A 19,369-nucleotide genomic window follows, 5' to 3' on the forward strand; every position below is an offset into this window, starting at 1 on the left:
TTCTTATTTGGCTTAAGAGATATTTAGGAGATATAACTAATGATGGGGTGGATAATTATTTTTTTGTTATTACTTTATAACCTCCCTACCACCATGCTCATAGAATATGACCCAGGTGATATTTCAGTTTTATTAAGATTATTCTTGTGATCTATCAGATGGATCATCAACCTCTAAAAATGTCCTTTGAGCATTTGAAAACAACTATATGTGCACTATTGGTTAAGTAAAAAGGTTAAATAAGGTTATACATATATAATCAAATCTTTAATTGTTATTATGTTTAAATTATGTTTTTTAAATCTATCATTACCTTACTTTTGTCTATTAGATCTGTCAAAAATTTTAAGAAAGATCTTTACCATATTATGGTTTTGTTTTTCTTGTATTTCAAGCAGTTTTTTAAAAATATATATTTTAGTGTTCTGTTCAATGTATAAATATTGAGGCCCATGGATGTTATATCTTCCTGGTATATTATGTGATTTAGCTTTATAAAATCTCACAAGTATAAGTTAATGCTCTTGTTTATGTTCTACTTTGCTGGTACTGATATTGCCAATTCTATTTTCTTTTTAATTTACCTTAGTCCATAGTATCCTTGATCGTCCCCTTGTTTTCAATATTTTTTAAATCATATTGTATCTCTTGTAAATAGCCTATGGTTAGATTAAAATATATATATACCTTAATTGGAGAGTCTTTGCCATTAAAAAGAGAATTTTATGATCATTAATATATTAATGTTTAACCCTTTTTATTTCTGTAACACTTGCTAGTCTTATCTAGTTTTCTTTTCCATCTTTTTCTTCAGAAGTTCTATATCCTATTTTATAAGTTGTTTATTTTCCTTTTTTAGAAACATTTTAAATTTGGAGTCTCTCTTGGCTTACTGACTTTTTACTGTAACTTTGACCTCCCTCAACCTTCTTCCTTATTTTCTTCCTTCCTTTCTCCTCTCTCTTTCATTCTATCTTCCTTCCTTCCTTCCTTCCTTCCTTCCTTCCTTCCTTCCTTCCTTCCTTCCTTCCTTCCTTCCCTCCTTCCCTCCTTCCCTCCTTTTCCCCTTCCTTCCTTCCTTTTCTCCTTCCTTTTCTCCTTCCTTCCTTCCTTCCTTCCTTCCTTCCTTCCTTCCTTCCTCCCTCCCTCCCTCCCTCCCTCCCTCCCTTCCTTCCTTCTTCCCTCCCTCCCTCCCTCCCTCCCTCTTTCTTTTTTCTTTTCTTTTCTTTTCTTTTCTTTTCTTCTCTTCTCTTCTCTTCTCTTCTCTTCTCTTCTCTTCTCTTTTCTTTTCTTTTCTTTTCTTTTCTTTTCTTTGTTTTTTAAGTGAGAGGACGGGAGAGAGTGAGACAGACACTCAGACCAGGATTCACCCAGCAACCCTCCTCTGGGGCTAGTGCTGGAATCACCTGAGTTATTTTTAGCACCTGAGGCAGCCACTCAATCCAGTCGAGCCCCTGGCTGTGGGAGGGGAAAAGGGAGAAAAGGAGGAGTGGGGGGGAGAAGCAAATGGTCCATTCTGTTGTGTGTTCTGACTGAGAATTGAACCTGAGATGTCTCTATGTCAGGCCAATACTCTATCCACTGAGCAAGCCAGCCAGGGCTGACCTCTCTCAACCTTAATAAGACTTAACCTTTAAGCCCTGGCCGGTTGGCTCAGCGGTAGAGCGTCGGTCTGGCATGCGGGGGACCCGGATTCGATTCCCGGCCAGGGCACATGGGAGAAGCGCCCATTTGCTTCTCCACCCCACCCCCTCCTTCCTCTCTGATTCTCTCTTCCCCTCCCGCAGCTAAGGCTCCATTGGAGCAAAGATGGCCCAGGCGCTGGGGATGGCTCCTTGGCCTCTGCCCCAGGCGCTAGAGTGGCTCTGGTCGCGGCAGAGCAACGCCCCAGAGGGGCAGAGCATCGCCCCCTGGTGGGCAGAGCGTCGCCCCTGGTGGGCGTGCCGGGTGGATCCCGGTCGGGCGCATGCGGGAGTCTGTCTGACTGTCTCTCCCCGTTTCCAGCTTCAAAAAAGAAAAAAGAAGAAGAAGAAGAAAAAAAAGACTTAACCTTTAGTAATACCTCTGCTTCCTCATTCTCTTATCTTACCTCCAAGAAATCATCTGGATCTCTAGTTCCTGGGTACTATTAATTTATATATAAATTATTACCTATAGAATAATGTTCATTGTTATTTTATTCCTCTTTTAAGAATCCTTTTTAACAGCTGCAAGTTTGCTTTATTACTATTATTTTATACACAAAATATTTTCTGTTCTTAATTTTAAAACATGTTTTATTTCATATTTAATTGAACTAAAGTATTTCTTAGGTAATCTTTTCATAAACGTGAGCCTTGGCTGGACAGCTCAGTTGGTTGGACCATTGTCATGAAGCTCAGAGGTTGCTACTTAGACCCCCGGTCAGGGCACATAGAGGAGCAGCTCGATGTTCTTGTCTTTCTTCTCTCTCCCTGCTTCTCTATCTCTCTAAAGAAAATAAAAGTGAACATGAGTAGAATGCTTATTAACTTTTTACATGTCCAAATGTCCTATTTTTACTTTTAAACACAGACTTGGTAACGCTATTCCCCATTGTCTGAAGAACTGAGTGTTACAGATGAGAAGGCCAGTGTCAGCTCACCCTCCTTTCAGGGTGTTTTTTCTCCTTCTTTTTCTTAATGTTTAGAGGCTTATAGGATTTATTTTTATCCTTGGAATTTAAAAATTTATCAGGATAACTTTGTAGGTATGGATCCTTTCTTAATAATCTTTCACATCATTTGATAAACACTTTAAGGATTCAAAACTCTTCTACTCGGTGACATTTTCTTCTGTTTATTGATTAATAAATCTCTACCATCATGTTTCAGTCTCATCTCCTAGGACACCTAGAGCTTTTCCTTTTTTCTCATAATTTCTATTATTGTCTTTCTTACTCTATGTTATAGAGGAATTTCTTCAGTTTTCTCACTTTTATTTCAGCAGTGTTTGTATTCTGTTTATATTTGCCTCTACTAAGATCTTTATTTGTGGTATTGGCAACCATGATTTTATTTCCAAAAACAACGTTTTTGTATGTTTATTTTGTTGTTCCTTTTACATTCTAAATTTCTTTTTCAAATCAATGCAATATACCATTGACTAAAATTATGAATAAAATTGTTTGAAATTATCTCTTGATTTTTATAGCAACTTCCTGACAATCAATTATTCTGTGGGTATGATGACTCTGGTATATTTCTCTACATCCTTCAGTTTGTATCTCTCCCCAAACACTAACAACTTCACAGCCTCACTGCTAGCCTCTGCTGCTCTGAAAGAGAATTCGATTAGGTTTTCCAGAGAAATCTGTCCACCAACTACCATGCAGCTGCCTCTCCCTGAGGGCTCAGAGCCACCAGCCACGATGTTACACAGTCTAATATATTCAAGGTTATTAAATCATATATTTAATAAACTTATCTCTGAAGGTCATTTCTAAATGGTAATTCCACAGATGCACTGAGCAATGCTAGGGTATGAAACACATACATAAAGTCTCAAAACGTACAAATTCAGGAGAGTTGTTTTATAAAAATGTCAATTTCCTTATATAAGTGGATGCACATATGATGGATTACTTCTTTAAAATATCATTTCTAACTGAAAGAACATTTATCCAGATCTTACTTTACCTAGTTATACAAGTATGAAGTTTAAAAAGTCATTTGATTCTTTATCAGTTACCAAAACACAGCACTCTCCCGCTCCCTCTCCAGAGGCACTTTCTTCTGGCTAATTATTTTGGTCTTTACCTCTGAATCTCTAAACAACATGCTTACATTGCTACTTCTTGATTTTTCAGTTAAAGACATTATTTATTGACATTCACAATGGTTTTTATGCTACGTAAACACACACACATGTGTGCACATACACACACATGCATGAAACACACAGTCACCCTTGAGATTCCTTCATTCTCCCAATATATCATGATTTTGGTTGGGTCAGCACTCACTTTGCCTTATAGTGACTTCATGAATGATCTTTACTGCTGAGCCATGTAGTATACTGTGATTATGTCTCCTTTCTTGTACAATATTTTGTTTTTCCTGGAATTAAAACTCTAGTATCATAATTATAATTTTTTGACATTTTCTTCTTTCTGCATAATTTTCCTCAAAAATGTCTTTATATTTAACCTAGTTGTCTGAGTATCTTTCTTCAAATGGCTGTGATTCCTGACTGCTTGTTCCTATTAAAGAGTGGTAGAGTCAGAAACTGACAAAGAGCTCCAGTGTACCTGATGGGGCTGGTTACCAGGGGTCATAGTACGACCATCAGCCCAGTCTCTGTCAGTGATCTGTCTCAGGCTGATCAGAGCCAGAGACACTCTTCTCAGTTCTCCTGATTGGAGGGTATAAGTTGGACTGCCAGTATTAGCCCCCTACTTCCTGACATGTCTACCAGGGTGGTTCTGGGACTTCTCTTGGAGTCTATCCCATTTGGTTCTATTTATGTTTCTGGTGTTACATGGTATTTGATGTACAGAATAGGGCCTGTGAGCCACCCCAGAATAGTTAAATTATATTTAGTATAGCTAAATATACAGTAATATCACTAAGACATATACATTTATACATTTTAGAATGAGTTACATTAAACTATTTTGAAAACGTTAAGGCAATATGGTTGCTCATCAACCTTTTGGAAACTCATTTTTTAGACTGTTCCACATTGCATGGAGTAATTTCCTCTACTTCTTTCTCTGTGCTTCCCTTCTTCTCTCCCTCCCCTTTTTCCATGACAACTTCCATATTTGTCCTTTAAATCTCCTCTTCTCTTTCCTGAGCTGAAGATCCATTTCTATTCAGATTATCTCTTGCATGTCCCTCTTTTTTCTTTTTACCAACCTGTTTATCCACTTCTATTTTCCAGATTGGTGATGGGTAGGCTGACCCTACATCCCAGTTTTCTCAGAACAATCACTTGTTTACATCTCTTTTCCTGGCATAATTATTATTAATGCACTTTTTGATTTCAAAATTATCTTGGTTTCAATAACAGATCATAAGATCACCATAACTACCTGTCTGCTGAAGGTTTGTTTTTTTTAAAAACCTGCATGTGGTCCTGGCCAGTTGGTTCAGTGAATATAGCATCAGACTGGCATATAGACATCCTAAATTCAATCCCTGGTCAGGGCACACAGAGAAGAGACTATATGCTTTTCTCCCCCTCCTCCTACCCCTTTTCTTTCCCTTCCCCTCCTGTAACCAGTGGCTCGAGAGATTCAAGCGTTGCCCCAGGTGCTAAGGATAGGTTGGTTGGTCTGAGAGAGCGTCTACATCAGGCACTAAAAATAAGCTTGGTTGATACGAGCATCAGCCCCAGACAGGGGTTGCTGGCTAGACTGCATGCCAGAGTCTGTCTCAGTATCTCCCCGCCTCTCAATTGAAAAAAAAAGAATCTGATTGTAAGCCCATGTGGAGTGACACATAGGTCTATATATCTTACACCGGCTCTATTTACTCCAAATGACTTTCTACACATTCCATTCCCTGCCCCCTCCCAACATACTCGCACTGCCATTTCAATTTGTCACCAGCTTTCTATTTTGCTCCCTCTTTATCTCCAAATTTGGTATTCTGATATTTTGACTCTAGGCTCACCAGACTGATGTATCATGCTGTGAATGTCAGCACGCCCCCTCCCCCCTGGTTGAAGGCATTGGACCTCTGGCCTGACCCCAGGACCCTTCTCTTGTGAATTGCCCCCAAGGATAAGTATAATAAATAGCAGGGCCATGGTCTGTATGTCTTAGTGTAGTGCATTAAACACAATCTACCCAGTCCCCAAGGCTGGGGGACTCAGGATTTTTCTTCTTTTTATCTTCTCAATCAACTTTTCTAAAATCGGGATAATAACCTACTTGATGGGGTGTTTGAGGGTCCATGAGAGAGGGTTCAGGAAAATAGTTAGCATAGAGTTAGCATCTGACTAAAGGAAGAAATGAAAATATAAAAAATTTTAGTGCCCATATCTGAGAAGGGGGCTAAACTAAGCCCTTTTTATTTTATTTTAAAGTTCACTAGATTTAGGGGCAAATATTGATACTATTGAGCATCTGCTACTATTATCTCTAGAAAACTGTGGAAGGGAAGAGATACAAGAAGATGGGACAATTGAATTTCTACAGGGAATATTAAATTTGACAAATGAGTTTGATGTAAAAATGAATTTGACTAAATCGTATGTAAGAGTTTGAGACAGAGCACCGTGGCTTGTGAGCACCCTGGCGAGGAAGCAGCGGTGGGGACGCAGGATGGGAGCCCTGACCTCGGAGTCCGCGTCCCAGGCCAGTCTGGCCTGCGGGCTAATGTGCTGGTTGCAGGCAACATACGGGGAGTTGAATTCCGGCTTTGGAATGCTATTTTGCAGGGACTTTCATGGCATTTCGAGGGGAAGGGGAGAAGAAAAAAATAGGTTAATTAAGTGGATTAGAATCTGATTATAAGAAAAGAAATAATCACTGGATCACTGTCATTCTGAAGGGCTTGGTAGTGTAATGCCGTAAGGGTCTGTCCTCCATCTTGCCCTTCATGACATTTTACAACCACTTGTATGTAAAAACACCTGTATATATATAACCAGCAATGCTCACCAAATTTGCAGCCGACACAGAACTGGGAGGTATAGTGAATATCATCTCACAGAAACAGGATCCCAAAATATAAGCTCAGATGTTCCTCCTTTAGGAAGGCTCCTGCGATAGCCCACACTGTCCACGTCTGTATTCAGGACTCGCATTTCTATTCCCCAAAGAGCAGCATGTGTTTACCAGTTTCTTATCGTTCTACCTGCCTTGTAAGTCTCTGTCCACTCACAGGCAGTTTGTCTTGTGCCCCTGTCTTTCCCAATTTACACGTGGACAGCACCCACTTAATGAAAGTTTGCATCATTGCAGAACCAATCATGACAGGCCACATTGAGAGGCTGAAACTGTCAAGCTAAAATTTAATAAAAATAAATATAAAGACCTGCCCTTGGTACGCTCCCCAAAAACTAAATGAGCACAAGACAGTGACTAGGTAGCTTCACTCATAGCATGTATGAAAAAGAAGTAAGGAGTTTAGACAAAAATGAAAGCACCTCGAAATGGTATGATAGCACTGCTTTTCCTTCCTCTTCCCCAATTCAGAGCTGATCTTCATCCGCTTGGATAAAAGTATACAGCACCTAAACAAAGGATGTGAGAGTCCCTCTGCAAGATGATTATATCACACCTGGGGTATTATGTTAAAGTTCTGAGTGATATATTTCAAAGAGGAAATTGAAAAACAGGAACTGTTCAGAGGAAAATCACCTGGGTTATGAAGAGCCTGAAAATCTTACTGTTGTCATTCATTTTTCCATTTATTCAACACGTATATATTAAGCATCTAGTATTTTTCAGGCAGTAAGCTAAGTAGTGAGTGGTACAGAAAAAAAATCTCTGTGAGCAGTTGAAGGAAATAAAGATACTTCTGGAAATAAACAAAGTCCCTTCAAATGAGAACAAATGAAGCCTTTTTAATTTAGAGCTTGCTAGAACAAGGGAGTCAGCAACCGTCACTTGTGTTTGGCAGAGACTCAAAGGCAGGCAGGGGACTGGAAAAGCTCTATAGTAAACAAAAGGCTTCAGGCATGCTCTTGGAAACTGTTAGCACAGAGACGCTGGAGGCAGAATATTAGAAGTGGGGCATCCTGTGTGATTGGTTTGGGGATCATATTTAGCTTTCTCCAATTAGTCCTGAGATGGAAGTAGGGGCAAAAATTAAGGAAGCTGTCAGTCATTTACCAAATCCTGACCATTCTAAGACTACTGCTGTTGAAGTTCATGTTCAGTCTCTAATTCTGAATGTTGAGAAGACTCAGAAGAATCTGGACGTACATTGATAACTGCATTCATCATATTGATGACTATATTCAAGTACTGTAAAGTTGACTATTTTGAAAAAGCATTTGTTTGGAATAATGCCAGTGGATCAAATTAGGACCGGTGGATGAAAAAGTTCTTCAGTATAAGAAAAAAACTTTTGAAAACTCAGACTATCTAGATGCAATCTTAGTCAGTTGTTATCTGCTAAAGGAAGAACTCAGACATAGGTTAGATGACCTTTTGGCAACGATATTGCAAAACATAAAATACCTTGACATGCCCCATAACTACTTTATATCTTTGGTACCAGTGCAGAATCTTGGGCCCTGTCCTAGACCTGCTGAATGTGGTGGCTGGGGTATGACATATGATTCTCTTAGGAAACATTTGTGGAAGATATGCAGACACTGTGTGGGGAGTTGGACTAAATGACTTGTAAAAGTCCTTCCATCCCAAGAGTGTAATAACTTGCATAGCATAGTCATAACCAGGAAATACCCATTCATTCATTTATTTTACAATATTGATTGATTGACAATATTTATGTCACACTTTACTTTAGGCCTATATTTTAATTTCATTAGCATGGTGCATTCCTACATGCCAAGAAGAAAGTGATAAGAAGAACTCATTTGTGCATTTTTCAAAGATTTATTGAGCCTCCGTTATGTACTGAGGCACTGTGCTGAGCTCTGGTGAGAGTGATGAACAAGACTGATATAATCCTTTTCTTTCAGAGCTTATATTGCATAAAAAATAAAACATATTTACAGTAAAGGGTGATACATGTTGTGATGAAAAAGAAAATGGTGTGAAAACCACCCTTTTTATTCTGTTGTTTCTCTCCCACATCATAACTCCAATTAAAATTCAATTGAGTTTTTTATAGACAAATTAGTACTTACTTTCCTCAGATTTGTTTTTCATTTTAAGTAAAATTTGAGAATATTTGGGCCTTAACCCAGGAATGCTAGAAGACTTCAGAATGGCGCTTTGTTTTTAAAACCTCTCCGCTGTTGAATAAACAATTCACAGGAACATCCTTGTTCAGGTTGACCCTGGGTATTTTAGAAAGTGATTCCAGAAATTCTGAGCTGTTTGGGTTCTAGTACCTGTTTCTAACTCTATTGCAATGAAGCTAATTTGAATTATATAATTTAAGCAAGTTCTTATTCAAAGCACTCTGTCTCTTCCTGTGTGGTATACAGGAAGGAGCTTAAGATGGGAAGCAGCTGCCTACAATCTAGCTCTGGCTCTTCCACTAATTAATGTCTGACTTTGACCTCACTGGGCCTCAGTTTTTTAAAAATGATGATTCTTAATAGGCCTAAAAATTCTGATCTGGTGAAACTAAATGAAGAAATGTCATTTTGCACCTGCATCTCCTCCTGCCTTCCCTGCAGTGTCGCAAATATATCAGAAGCCCCTTCACCACCACTGAATGGATACTGAAATAACTAGCTTTTCTGTTATGGACATGTATGTGTTCCTTTGACTGCAGGTGAGGCTTCAGTAGCTACTGTTATCTGAATAACACTATGCCAGGCCCCTGGGAAATGCTTCATCTTCTCTGAAGGAGAGCTCTGCCCTAGAAGCACCCAGCAACCTTTCTTCTCACCAATATTCATTCTCTGTAATTCTAGTTATCGCCATGGGTTTTGTTTCAAACACAACAGATTATCAGAGCCTCTAATACTATCCCCATTGTCCAAAGACTTCCATTCCTTTGCCCGTACCTGCCTGATCACATTTCTTCCAAACAGACACCAGTCATATCATACTAAGTTCCCTTACTGAAGAAGCAGCCTGTAGCCAAGGTAGTACCTTTGATTCTGGTCCTACCTTGACAGGGCTTGCTCTTCCATCCCTGGCAACTGAAGTCCCAGTTTGCCTGCCGTTGGATCTCCTCAAGTTATGATAGACATAGGTACATGGATATTCACACGTAAGAATACTGAACCATTTTCTTTCCTTCCTTCCTTCCTTCCTTTCTTCCTTCCTTCCTTCCTTCCTTCCTTCCTTCCTTCCTTCCTTCCTCCCTCCCTCCCTTCCCTCCCTCCCTCCCTTCCTCCCTTCCTCCCTTCCTCCCTTCCTTCCAAGTGAGAGGAGGGTAGATAGAGACACAGATTGCAGCACGTGCACCAACCAGGATCTACACGGGAACCCCCATTAGGGCCTATGCTCAAATAAATCAAGCTATTTTTAGCACCTGGACCAACCTAGCTATCCTCAACGCCTGAGGCCAACACTCAAACCAATTGAGCAACTGGCTACAAGAGGGGAAGAGAGAGAGAAGGGGGAGAGAAGCAGATGGTCACTTCTCACATATATCCTGATGGGGGATCAAACCTAAGATGTCCACATGCAGAGCTGACGCTCTGTCCACTGAACCATCCAGCCAGGATTGAATCATTTTTCATAGTTAGAATTTGTATGCTCTAAACATATTATTTATTTGTTTGTTTGGTTAGCTATCTTTTATTGCAAACTTATTTCTGATATAACCCACAGAATATGTTTTCATTTTAGAATTTCCTTGTCTAAATCAAAACTTTTGGTTCAGGCAGACCACTTGCACTAAGAAGAGATATGGACAATGACTTTATTAGTGTGTTGTATTATAGTATGAAAATATCACTTAAAATTTTAATGTATATACACTGTTAGATCTGAAATTAACTTTTGTGTTTCATTTTAAATATTAACATCAACTTTTGGACTACTTCTTATTTACATAATTGAACAATTTGAGGAACTAATGATTTGTTCAGAGCAATGTAAGTTTCCTTGTCCTCACATTTAAAAATGTATTTTACTTTTCTACGATTGGCAGAGATTCTCCTTGGGAGGCCGAGCTTCAGGAATTAATGGAACAAATTGACATCATGGTAAGCAACAAAAAATTGGACTGGGAAAGAAAGATGCGGGCTCTGGAGACAAGATTAGATATCCGGGATCAAGAGCTGGCAGATGCACAGACTTCTTTGGATCAGAAGGGTCAAGAGGTACTGTGCACTATTAATTCCTCAGACTGTTATAAAGAGTCTTTAGTCTCTGGGCTATGGTTTTTATTACACATAGTTTTTATGAGGCATCAGCAATAGCCGTTATTGCTTGAAATTCTGCTATAAGTGCAAAATGTGTTCTATCAGAATAAGTGACAGAGCCTAAACTCAGTTTGCTGATGCAGACAGAAATATAGTATCAATGTCATCTCGAAAAGCAAACAAACATTCAGTATGTATGTGAAATAAATACGGTTGGCAAGCAATGATGGCAGTGCTTTTACTGCTGTAGAAACAAGTTTATAGTTGGCAAAGCTGGATCCCTGGGCAAGACAGAGTTCAAGAGCATCTGCACTTTTTAATATGCTAGAAAAATGTTTCCTGAAAGAAGTGAAATGTCAAGAGTTTGGTGAAGGGTGTGTGTGTGCATGTGTGTGTGTACCTGGGCATCATTCACACGCGTGTCCTCGGCCCTGTGGGGCTGCTTAGGTTGCACCAGAATGGATGAGTGCTCTCAAGCCCGCGGAGGAGTTGAACAACCATATGCTTTACCTGGGGTGCACTTTTGTGTCTGAATTTTTCTTTCGTGCAAGGCAAAAGAGGAATGCTTACTAATCATATGCTGAAACATCATCAGTCAATGAGTACAGCAGCCTTTTCCACCTTTATTGGCCTCTCACTGGAACTGAGTTGTTGGCATAGTTAACTGTCTTATTGTTTGGCATCATTAACTTACTTATTAGCTTCTGGTTTCCCTTCACAGTACATATGCAAGGGACTATTATCTGACTTCCATACCTGTAATGACACAGATGTATAAACAGGTGCCTTACCTGCTTTTTACATAGACAAATTCTAAGCCAAATTCCTAAGAACTCCTGTTAGACAATTTCCTTTTTAATATGTTAGTTCTTATTAAAATGTAACAATTATTCCATTGTCCTACCAAAGCAGAGCTCCCATTGAAGGCCATGGAGCTTAAAATAAGAGCTGAATCTGTAGATAGAGGTTCTGCCCAAGTAACAACACAGCTTGCCAAAAAGATAATGCAAAGTAAATTCTAAACCTTAATTTAAAATGTGATGGTGATAAGAATCTTTTGTCAGACCTCCACACCGTACTGTCCTGGTTTGTGCCCAGTGGAATAGTGCCAGCAGGGCTTGGTTTTTGTGAACTTAATTGATAACTATTTTAAGCACTGCAGTACAAATATTTGTTCTTGGCTTGGTACAGCAGTTTTATTTGAATTGTACCCCTCTTTTGCATATTTTTAACTTTGTCAAGCAAAATTTGGTAAAATCAAAATTAAATTTTATTCTTAATGCAGGTGGGATTACTTAAACAGAAGTTGGACAGTCTGGAAAAATGTAACATAGCAATGACTCAGAATTATGAAGGACAATTACAAACTCTAAAAGCTCAAGTAAGGAGACTTTTATTTAATATCACACATTTTGATATATGTTTTGACCTATAAAATTGTGTTAATTTTATTAAAATGGATTGTTTTTAATATGAGCAAAAGTTCTTATATTTTAACTACAGTTTATATGTTTGGCCCTGTCTTTCACTGTTTTATATATATTGATTTTGTCTTTTACTAGATTATCAGCTCTGTATCTCTTTAACTGTTAGCACAGTGCTACTCTGACACTTTCTATCAAGTGTCTTGTTAATTAATTATATAATAAATAGCTATGTGAACAAAAACAACAGTAAAAAAAATTACTATTTTGTAGACATTACTCCCTAATGGGGAAGTTCTTTTTTCTATGGCAATTTAAAATATGCATGTTTGCTATTATGAAATAGATAATTGAAGGAGCAAAACTGGGCTTTATTATTTTGTTACTGGTAGGCTGTCTCAGAAATTACAGGGCTCTGTATACCTGATGAGAAGAATACTGATTTCTTTCTTATTTATTCCTATATAGATGTTCACTGTGTTGACAAGCAAAAAGTCTTCTCTCCCTTACACAAATAACACATAGGGCAATAATCATCTGAGAGTATCTCAGATCTAATAGATGATATATCCTTGCTTAACTTAGTAAATGAATCAATGGAAAACATGGCTTGATTATGAAATGATACCTTACAACCAACTTTTTTAGAGTGCAAAGATTTCATAAATAATAATATAGTTAAAGGAGCCCAAAGTATTTAATGTTCCTCCTTAAGTACCTTTTTAAGGGAGGTTACCAGCCATTAGTATTGGAATATGAAACATTTGATGCCACATAATAAATATGATCTGATAAGACTAGCTCTTAAGTCTTAGACACTTTGCCTTCAATTTAAATAGCTATGACTAGGTAGTAGCTTGAATTATGAAACTTTTTATGATTTTTTTTTTGCTAAGACTGAGCATTTAACACTTAAAGTCAATCAACCTTGCATTTTCTATAAAGATAAAGCTCTACAATTGCAAAATATTACATTACTATAATTTTTCAGTATAAAAAAAGAGATCATGATCCAGAATAAGTTCAAAAATAAAAAATAAATTTAAAAAATATAGGAATTTAGATACAAGTTAAGTACGATCTCTAAACTATATTTTAGTTCAGTCATACTTACAAAATTTTTAATTTCTGGCATTTTTTATGTCTGTTGTTAAAAAGTTTTTTGGGCCTTGTTTACAGATTTTGTGCAGTCATTTTAATACAATGTGTCCATAAATTCATGGTGCACTTTTGACCGGTCACAGGAAAGCAACAAAAGACGATAGAAATGTGAAATCTGCACCAAATAAAAGGAAAACTCTCCCGGTTTCATACCTATTCAGTGCAGTTCGATGTGGACTCACGCACAGATTTTTTAGGGCTCCTTATGTAGCTATCCCGTATAGCCTCTACAGACTCGTCACTGACTGATGGCCTGCCAGAACGGGGTTTCTCCACCAAACTGCTGGTTTCCTTAAACTGCTTATCCCACCAAGTAATGTTATTCCTATGTGGTGGCGCTTTGTTATAAACGCGCTGATATTCACGTTGTACTTTGGTCACGGATTCGAATTTAGCGAGCCACAGAACACACTGAACTTTCCTCTGCACCATCCACATTTCGACTGGCATGGCCGTGGGCTGCTCCGCTGTATACATGTTACGTCATCATCTGCACATGCGCACATGCTACCACATCATCCTACAGAAACTGGGAGAGTTTTCCTTTTATTTGGTGCAGATTTCACATTTCTATTGTCTTTTGTTGCTTTCCTGTGACCGGTCAAAGGTGCACCATGACTTTACGGACACACTGTATATGAATCCTTGCTATTTGATGCTTTGCTTGGCTTCTGGCTAACCAACAAATATCTTTATGGCAATTTCACAGAAATTTGTTCTGTGAAACGCTAATACTGAAAGTTTAGGAATTGTTGACTCCTCTGTTCCTGGATATTCACAATGCATATTAGCATATTACGTGCTGTGAGAATTCCTACTTTAAACAAATGCATTTACTCTTTTTAATTCATCATTTTCCAAATTTATTTGACCTCAGAACCCTTATTTTTCAAACTAAAATCTATTAAAACTGTAGTACAGTATTACAGTGTAAACACTGTAAACATGTAGTTCATCTTGGAAACACTACCTTATTGTTGAGAGAATAGCCATCTGCCTCCACTGTTGTTTTCTGCTTCTCTTTTTTCCTCTGGTTACAAGAAAGGAAGAAGAGAATTAGGGAGGGAGAGCAGAAGACAAAGAAAGAGTGAAAGAGGTAAACAAAGAGAAAAAAGTACTATATACTTGACTTGGTTTGCATAATAACTAGTAATGTGTCATTTTTCTAACCAGAAAATGCTGTCTTATGGCAAACACACTTTTGTTGCTGCTAGCTTACTCTACTGCTTCCTTCTTTGAAATTCCTGGCTTATTTACAATTTCATTTTCCTAAACTATTTTAAGGCTATACTTTACAGCACTCTGCATTAAATAACTCAACTCTGTCAAAGCTTTCTTATAGAAATTGCTTTTTTTTAAAAAAAGGTATATTTTATTTTTCTTCTAACCATTATAAAACTTTAATATATATGATTCCCACTTCTGAAAAGATGGAGTAAATTTACTTTTCCCTATTCCTCTTGCTAAATGCAACTAGAAACCCTGATCATTATTTATAAAACAGTTTAAGAATACTCTGAGAAGTAGAGTGAAGATACAATCAATTAGGATCTTGGGACCCAAGGAACAACATGACAGTGAGTTCTCTGGCATTTCTATTTGCTTCTTATGTCCCAAAATGGGTAACAGAGAAGCCAGCAACCCAGACTTTAATGGAAAAAACAAAAAGAGCCCCAATGAAAGCCTTCTCTCTTCAGCCAAAAGACCAGTAAAGAGACAGCCTATTAAGATTAAACATGATTACTCCAGTGAAACAGCTCAGAAAATGACTACAACCCCAAATCTAACCCACCAGCAGACCAGCAGAGTCTTAGTGGACAGCCTAGGTTTCCATGCTCACCAGGCTATTATGAGGTAGCAAATCCCACCATGTCCCACCTCTGCCTGAGAGGGATCAAAGACTGAGGACTGAGTGAAGAGCATTACATTACTACTGAGCATTAACAAAGACCTCCCCAACCCATGGTGTTAGTGGAGATGATGTGAAGAGCCTGGATTTCTATGCCCATCTGCAGGTGATAAGGCATGCCTCCTCCTCCTCCTACTCCTCCTCCTCCTCCTCCTCCCCCTCCTCCTCCTCCTCCTCCTCCTCTTCCTCCTCCTCCTCCTCCTCCTCCTCCTCCTCCTCCTCCTCCTCCTCCTCCTCCTCGCAAGAATGGTATTGGGGAAGCCTAAAAAAGAATCAAGATGTTCACCACCCCTTAGTGGTAACAAGGCTACTTTGCCTTAGTACAGTATCACTGAAGGCCATGTGAGAAGCAGTAGCAAGGCACCTATGCCCCTCCAATCAAGATGGTGTGAGTAAAAGATGACTGAGAAGCCAGAAGCCCCTCTCCCACTCAGTAGTAATAAGGAACAACTTTCCATGGTTACTAATTCCATGACTTTGACTTCTACTGCCAGCTGGAAGTAATAAGGTAGCATTCCATTTTCCCTGCTGGAACATGATCTGAAGAAGACTGCTAAAACACAATATTTAAGTAAAATCTGAATTGTCATGACACAATACCCTAAAATGTATAAGTTTCAATAAAACATGGATCATTATACCAAGAACCAGAAAGATCTCAACTTAAATGAGAAAAGATAATCAAGTAATGCCAACACCAAGTTGTTATCTGACAAGGATTTCAAGTAAGCTGGTATAAAAATGCTTCAATGAGGAATTTATAAACATACTTGAAACAAATGAAAGACTAGGAAGTTTTAGCAAAGGCATACAACTATAAGGAACAATCAATTATAAATTTTATAACTGCAAAGTACAATAACCAAACTAATTTTTTTTCAAAGAATGGGCTTAAAAGCAGAAAGAGGAGGAGAGAGAAAACAATCAATGAACTTGAAGATAGCAAAATAGAAATTGCCCAATCTGAGCAACAGAGAGAAAATGCACTAACAGAATATTAACCTCAGAGACATGTAGTACTGTAAGAAAAGATTGAAAATTGGTGTCATCAGAGTCCCAGAAGGAGAAAAAGGTGGTAATGAAAAAGTATTGACTGAAGTAATGGCGGAAGAGTTTGAAAATTTAGCAAAAGATATAAACCTACAGATTCAAGAATCTTAGTGAAACTCAAACATGATAAATCCAAAGAAAGCTAGACCAAAAAGAACTCCTCATAGTCAATATTCTGAAAACTAAAAGATAAAGAAAAGATCTTGAGCAGCAAGACAGAAATAGCATCTTACCTCTGAGGAAAAAGCAATTCAGATAACAGATTTCTCATCCAAATCCATGGAGGCCAGAAGAAAGTGAAACGTTTTTCACTTATTGAAAAAACAAAAATATCAACTCAAAATTTTATGTCCAGAAATTCTGTCTCAGAATGAAGGGGAAATTGAGGCATTCTCAAATGAAGGAAAACTAAGAGAATCTGTTACCAATAGACCTACACTAAAAGAATGGCTGGCAGGAGTTCCATTCACAGAGAGGAAATGATAAAGAAACTTGAAACATCAGGAAGGAAGAAAAAACACTGGAAAGACTAAAAACATGGTTAAACACAATAGACTCTCTCTTGAGTTTTCCAAATTGTTTGACAGCTAATACAAAAATTAAAACAATGTCTAATGTGGTTTTTAATGTATGTTGATGAAATACTTAAGACATTAATATTATAAATGGATATAAGGGTAAAGGAACATAAAGAGAGGTAAGCTTTCTACACTACATTTGACCTGGTAAAATCAACACCAGTAGACTTTTGTATTAACAATGAATGTATACATAACATAATGCCTACAGCAACAACAAAAAAAGGTATACAAAGAGATATATTCAAAACACTATAGGTAAATTAAAATGGAATTCTAAAAAATAGTGAAATAACTCAGAGGAAGACAGGAAAGCTAAAACAGGAAAAAGTAAAACTGGAGAACAAACAAAACACTTAAAAGAGGGAAAGGGGGGTGGGGGAAGTTGGAGGAGAGTAAAGGGGGATAAACAGTGATAGAAGGAGACTTGACTTGGGGTGGTGAACACACAATACAGTGTACAGATGGTGTATTATAAAATTGTACACCGGAGGCCCTAACCAGTTGGCTCAGTGGTAGAGCAGATGGACACTTCTCCTATGTGGCCTAACCGAGAATCTAACCAGGACTTTCACACGCCCGGCTGATGCGCTACCACTGAATCGGCCAGAGCGGAATAATTCTGTATATTGATTGTGGCTGTGGTTGCACAATTCTACACGTGTGATAAAAAATGGCATAGAACAATACACATATATTGCACTGACGCCAATTTCCTGGGTTTGATATTGTCCATAGTTCATTAAGGTATAAATATTGGGAGAAACTTGATGAAGATGCTATAGAACCTCTCAATAATATCTTTATAACTTCCTGTGAATCTATAATTATTTGCAAATAGAAAGTAAAAACAAAAAAACTTTTGTTAAAGTTATAGAAATTTCCTAACAGATTTTAATAGACCATGCTGCTTTAATCTAATATTTGACAGAAAAAGAAATAGGAAAAAAAATACAATCTAAATTATAAAAAAGAATTATTGGTAAGAAAAATATATCAGTTTTTATATTTAAACTTAAGGTTAGTATGAGTATGTCATTTATACTGTTTTTGTCTTTTGAATTAAGTATTTAGGTTTTCTTGAATAAAGTTTAATCTGGTTATTTTATATAGATTGAGATAATGAAATTAAAATGATCAACACAAGATGGCACTAAATAAAAGTAAGAAAAAACTTGTGTTTTTTTTTTAAATTATGAGCTTTGCAACATATGCTTAAAACAAAACTGAACAACACATTTATCAAGTGAATGATTGTTTAACTGTGCAGTTTATGAATTTGAAATTTACATGAAAGGTGAATTGTGTTCAGCTTCAATAATTTAGTTTTAATCCCTGGTTCTGTCTTCATAACTGAAACGTTTAAGCTCTACTACATTTTCTAATCATGACTTAAATTTTCAAAGAGGTACAAAGAAAGAGAACTATAGTGAAATCAAGTTAGAAATTACCAGTAATAGTAAAATGTTAGCATTCTTTATTATTTACAGTTTTGTAAACTAACTAATAGCTTTGAAAAACTGAGATTACACCAGATGAAACAAAATAAATTTCGACGAAAAGAGTCATCACACTTCAAAGAAGAAATACCCTTCAAACTGAGTAATTTGAACCAGAAGTTAGAGGTGAGCTATATGTTCTTAGTTTCTTGGTGTGTATTAAAGATTGATTACTGTTGTTGTGGTGGTGGTGGGCTATTTGTCTCTAGGGTGCACAATGGTGTGTGCAGCTGTGGTAATGAACACCATTACAGATGAACTTCTCAATGAATATATTTTCATAGTGCACCTTCCCTTCAGGCACTCAGTGAATTAAAACATCACTTTGATTTATATATCCTTTACACATATCAGCATTTTTGGAGAGAAAAAAAAGTGCAAAGAAACTGCAGATGTTGAGTGAAATTGAAGGACATCCCTGGGGTCTATTAGAGTGAATATCTAATAAATCTTTTTTCCCCCCATAACCGGGTTCATGAATATTTACTGTAGAAGGTTTTAAAAATAAAAAACATAAAAACAATTCACAAACCCACTACCCCCAAAATTCATGGTATATTATCCTGAGTATTTACTTTAAGATCTTTTTATATGCATAAGTAGGGTTCTATCTAAATTATTCTTACAAGAGAATTTGGATAATGCTGAAAAAATGATTTTGTACCCTCTTTCATTCAATGTTATATTCTTTTCTTTTTCTTTCTTTTTTTTTTTTTAAAGAGAGAAGATAGATTCCCACATGAACCCTGACCAGGATCCACCTGGCAACCTTGGTCTGGGGCCAATGCTCAAATCAATTGAGCTATTTTAGCACCT

General features: G+C 37.4%; 1 protein-coding gene across 3 annotated transcripts in view; it reads left to right on the forward strand.

The window, feature by feature from the left end:
- Positions 1-19,369, forward strand: part of DEUP1 (deuterosome assembly protein 1) — a 99,973-nt gene that overhangs the window by 5,442 nt on the left and 75,162 nt on the right. For all 3 annotated transcript variants that reach the window (XM_066360723.1, XM_066360721.1, XM_066360722.1), the window contains exons 2-4: positions 10,719-10,890; positions 12,218-12,313; positions 18,545-18,679. In XM_066360723.1, coding sequence (XP_066216820.1) covers positions 10,719-10,890; positions 12,218-12,313; positions 18,545-18,679 — 403 coding nt within the window. The remainder of the gene's footprint in view (positions 1-10,718; positions 10,891-12,217; positions 12,314-18,544; positions 18,680-19,369) is intronic.

Source organism: Saccopteryx leptura, chromosome 1, assembly GCF_036850995.1.
Source record: "Saccopteryx leptura isolate mSacLep1 chromosome 1, mSacLep1_pri_phased_curated, whole genome shotgun sequence".
NCBI classification, from domain to species: domain Eukaryota; kingdom Metazoa; phylum Chordata; class Mammalia; order Chiroptera; family Emballonuridae; genus Saccopteryx; species Saccopteryx leptura.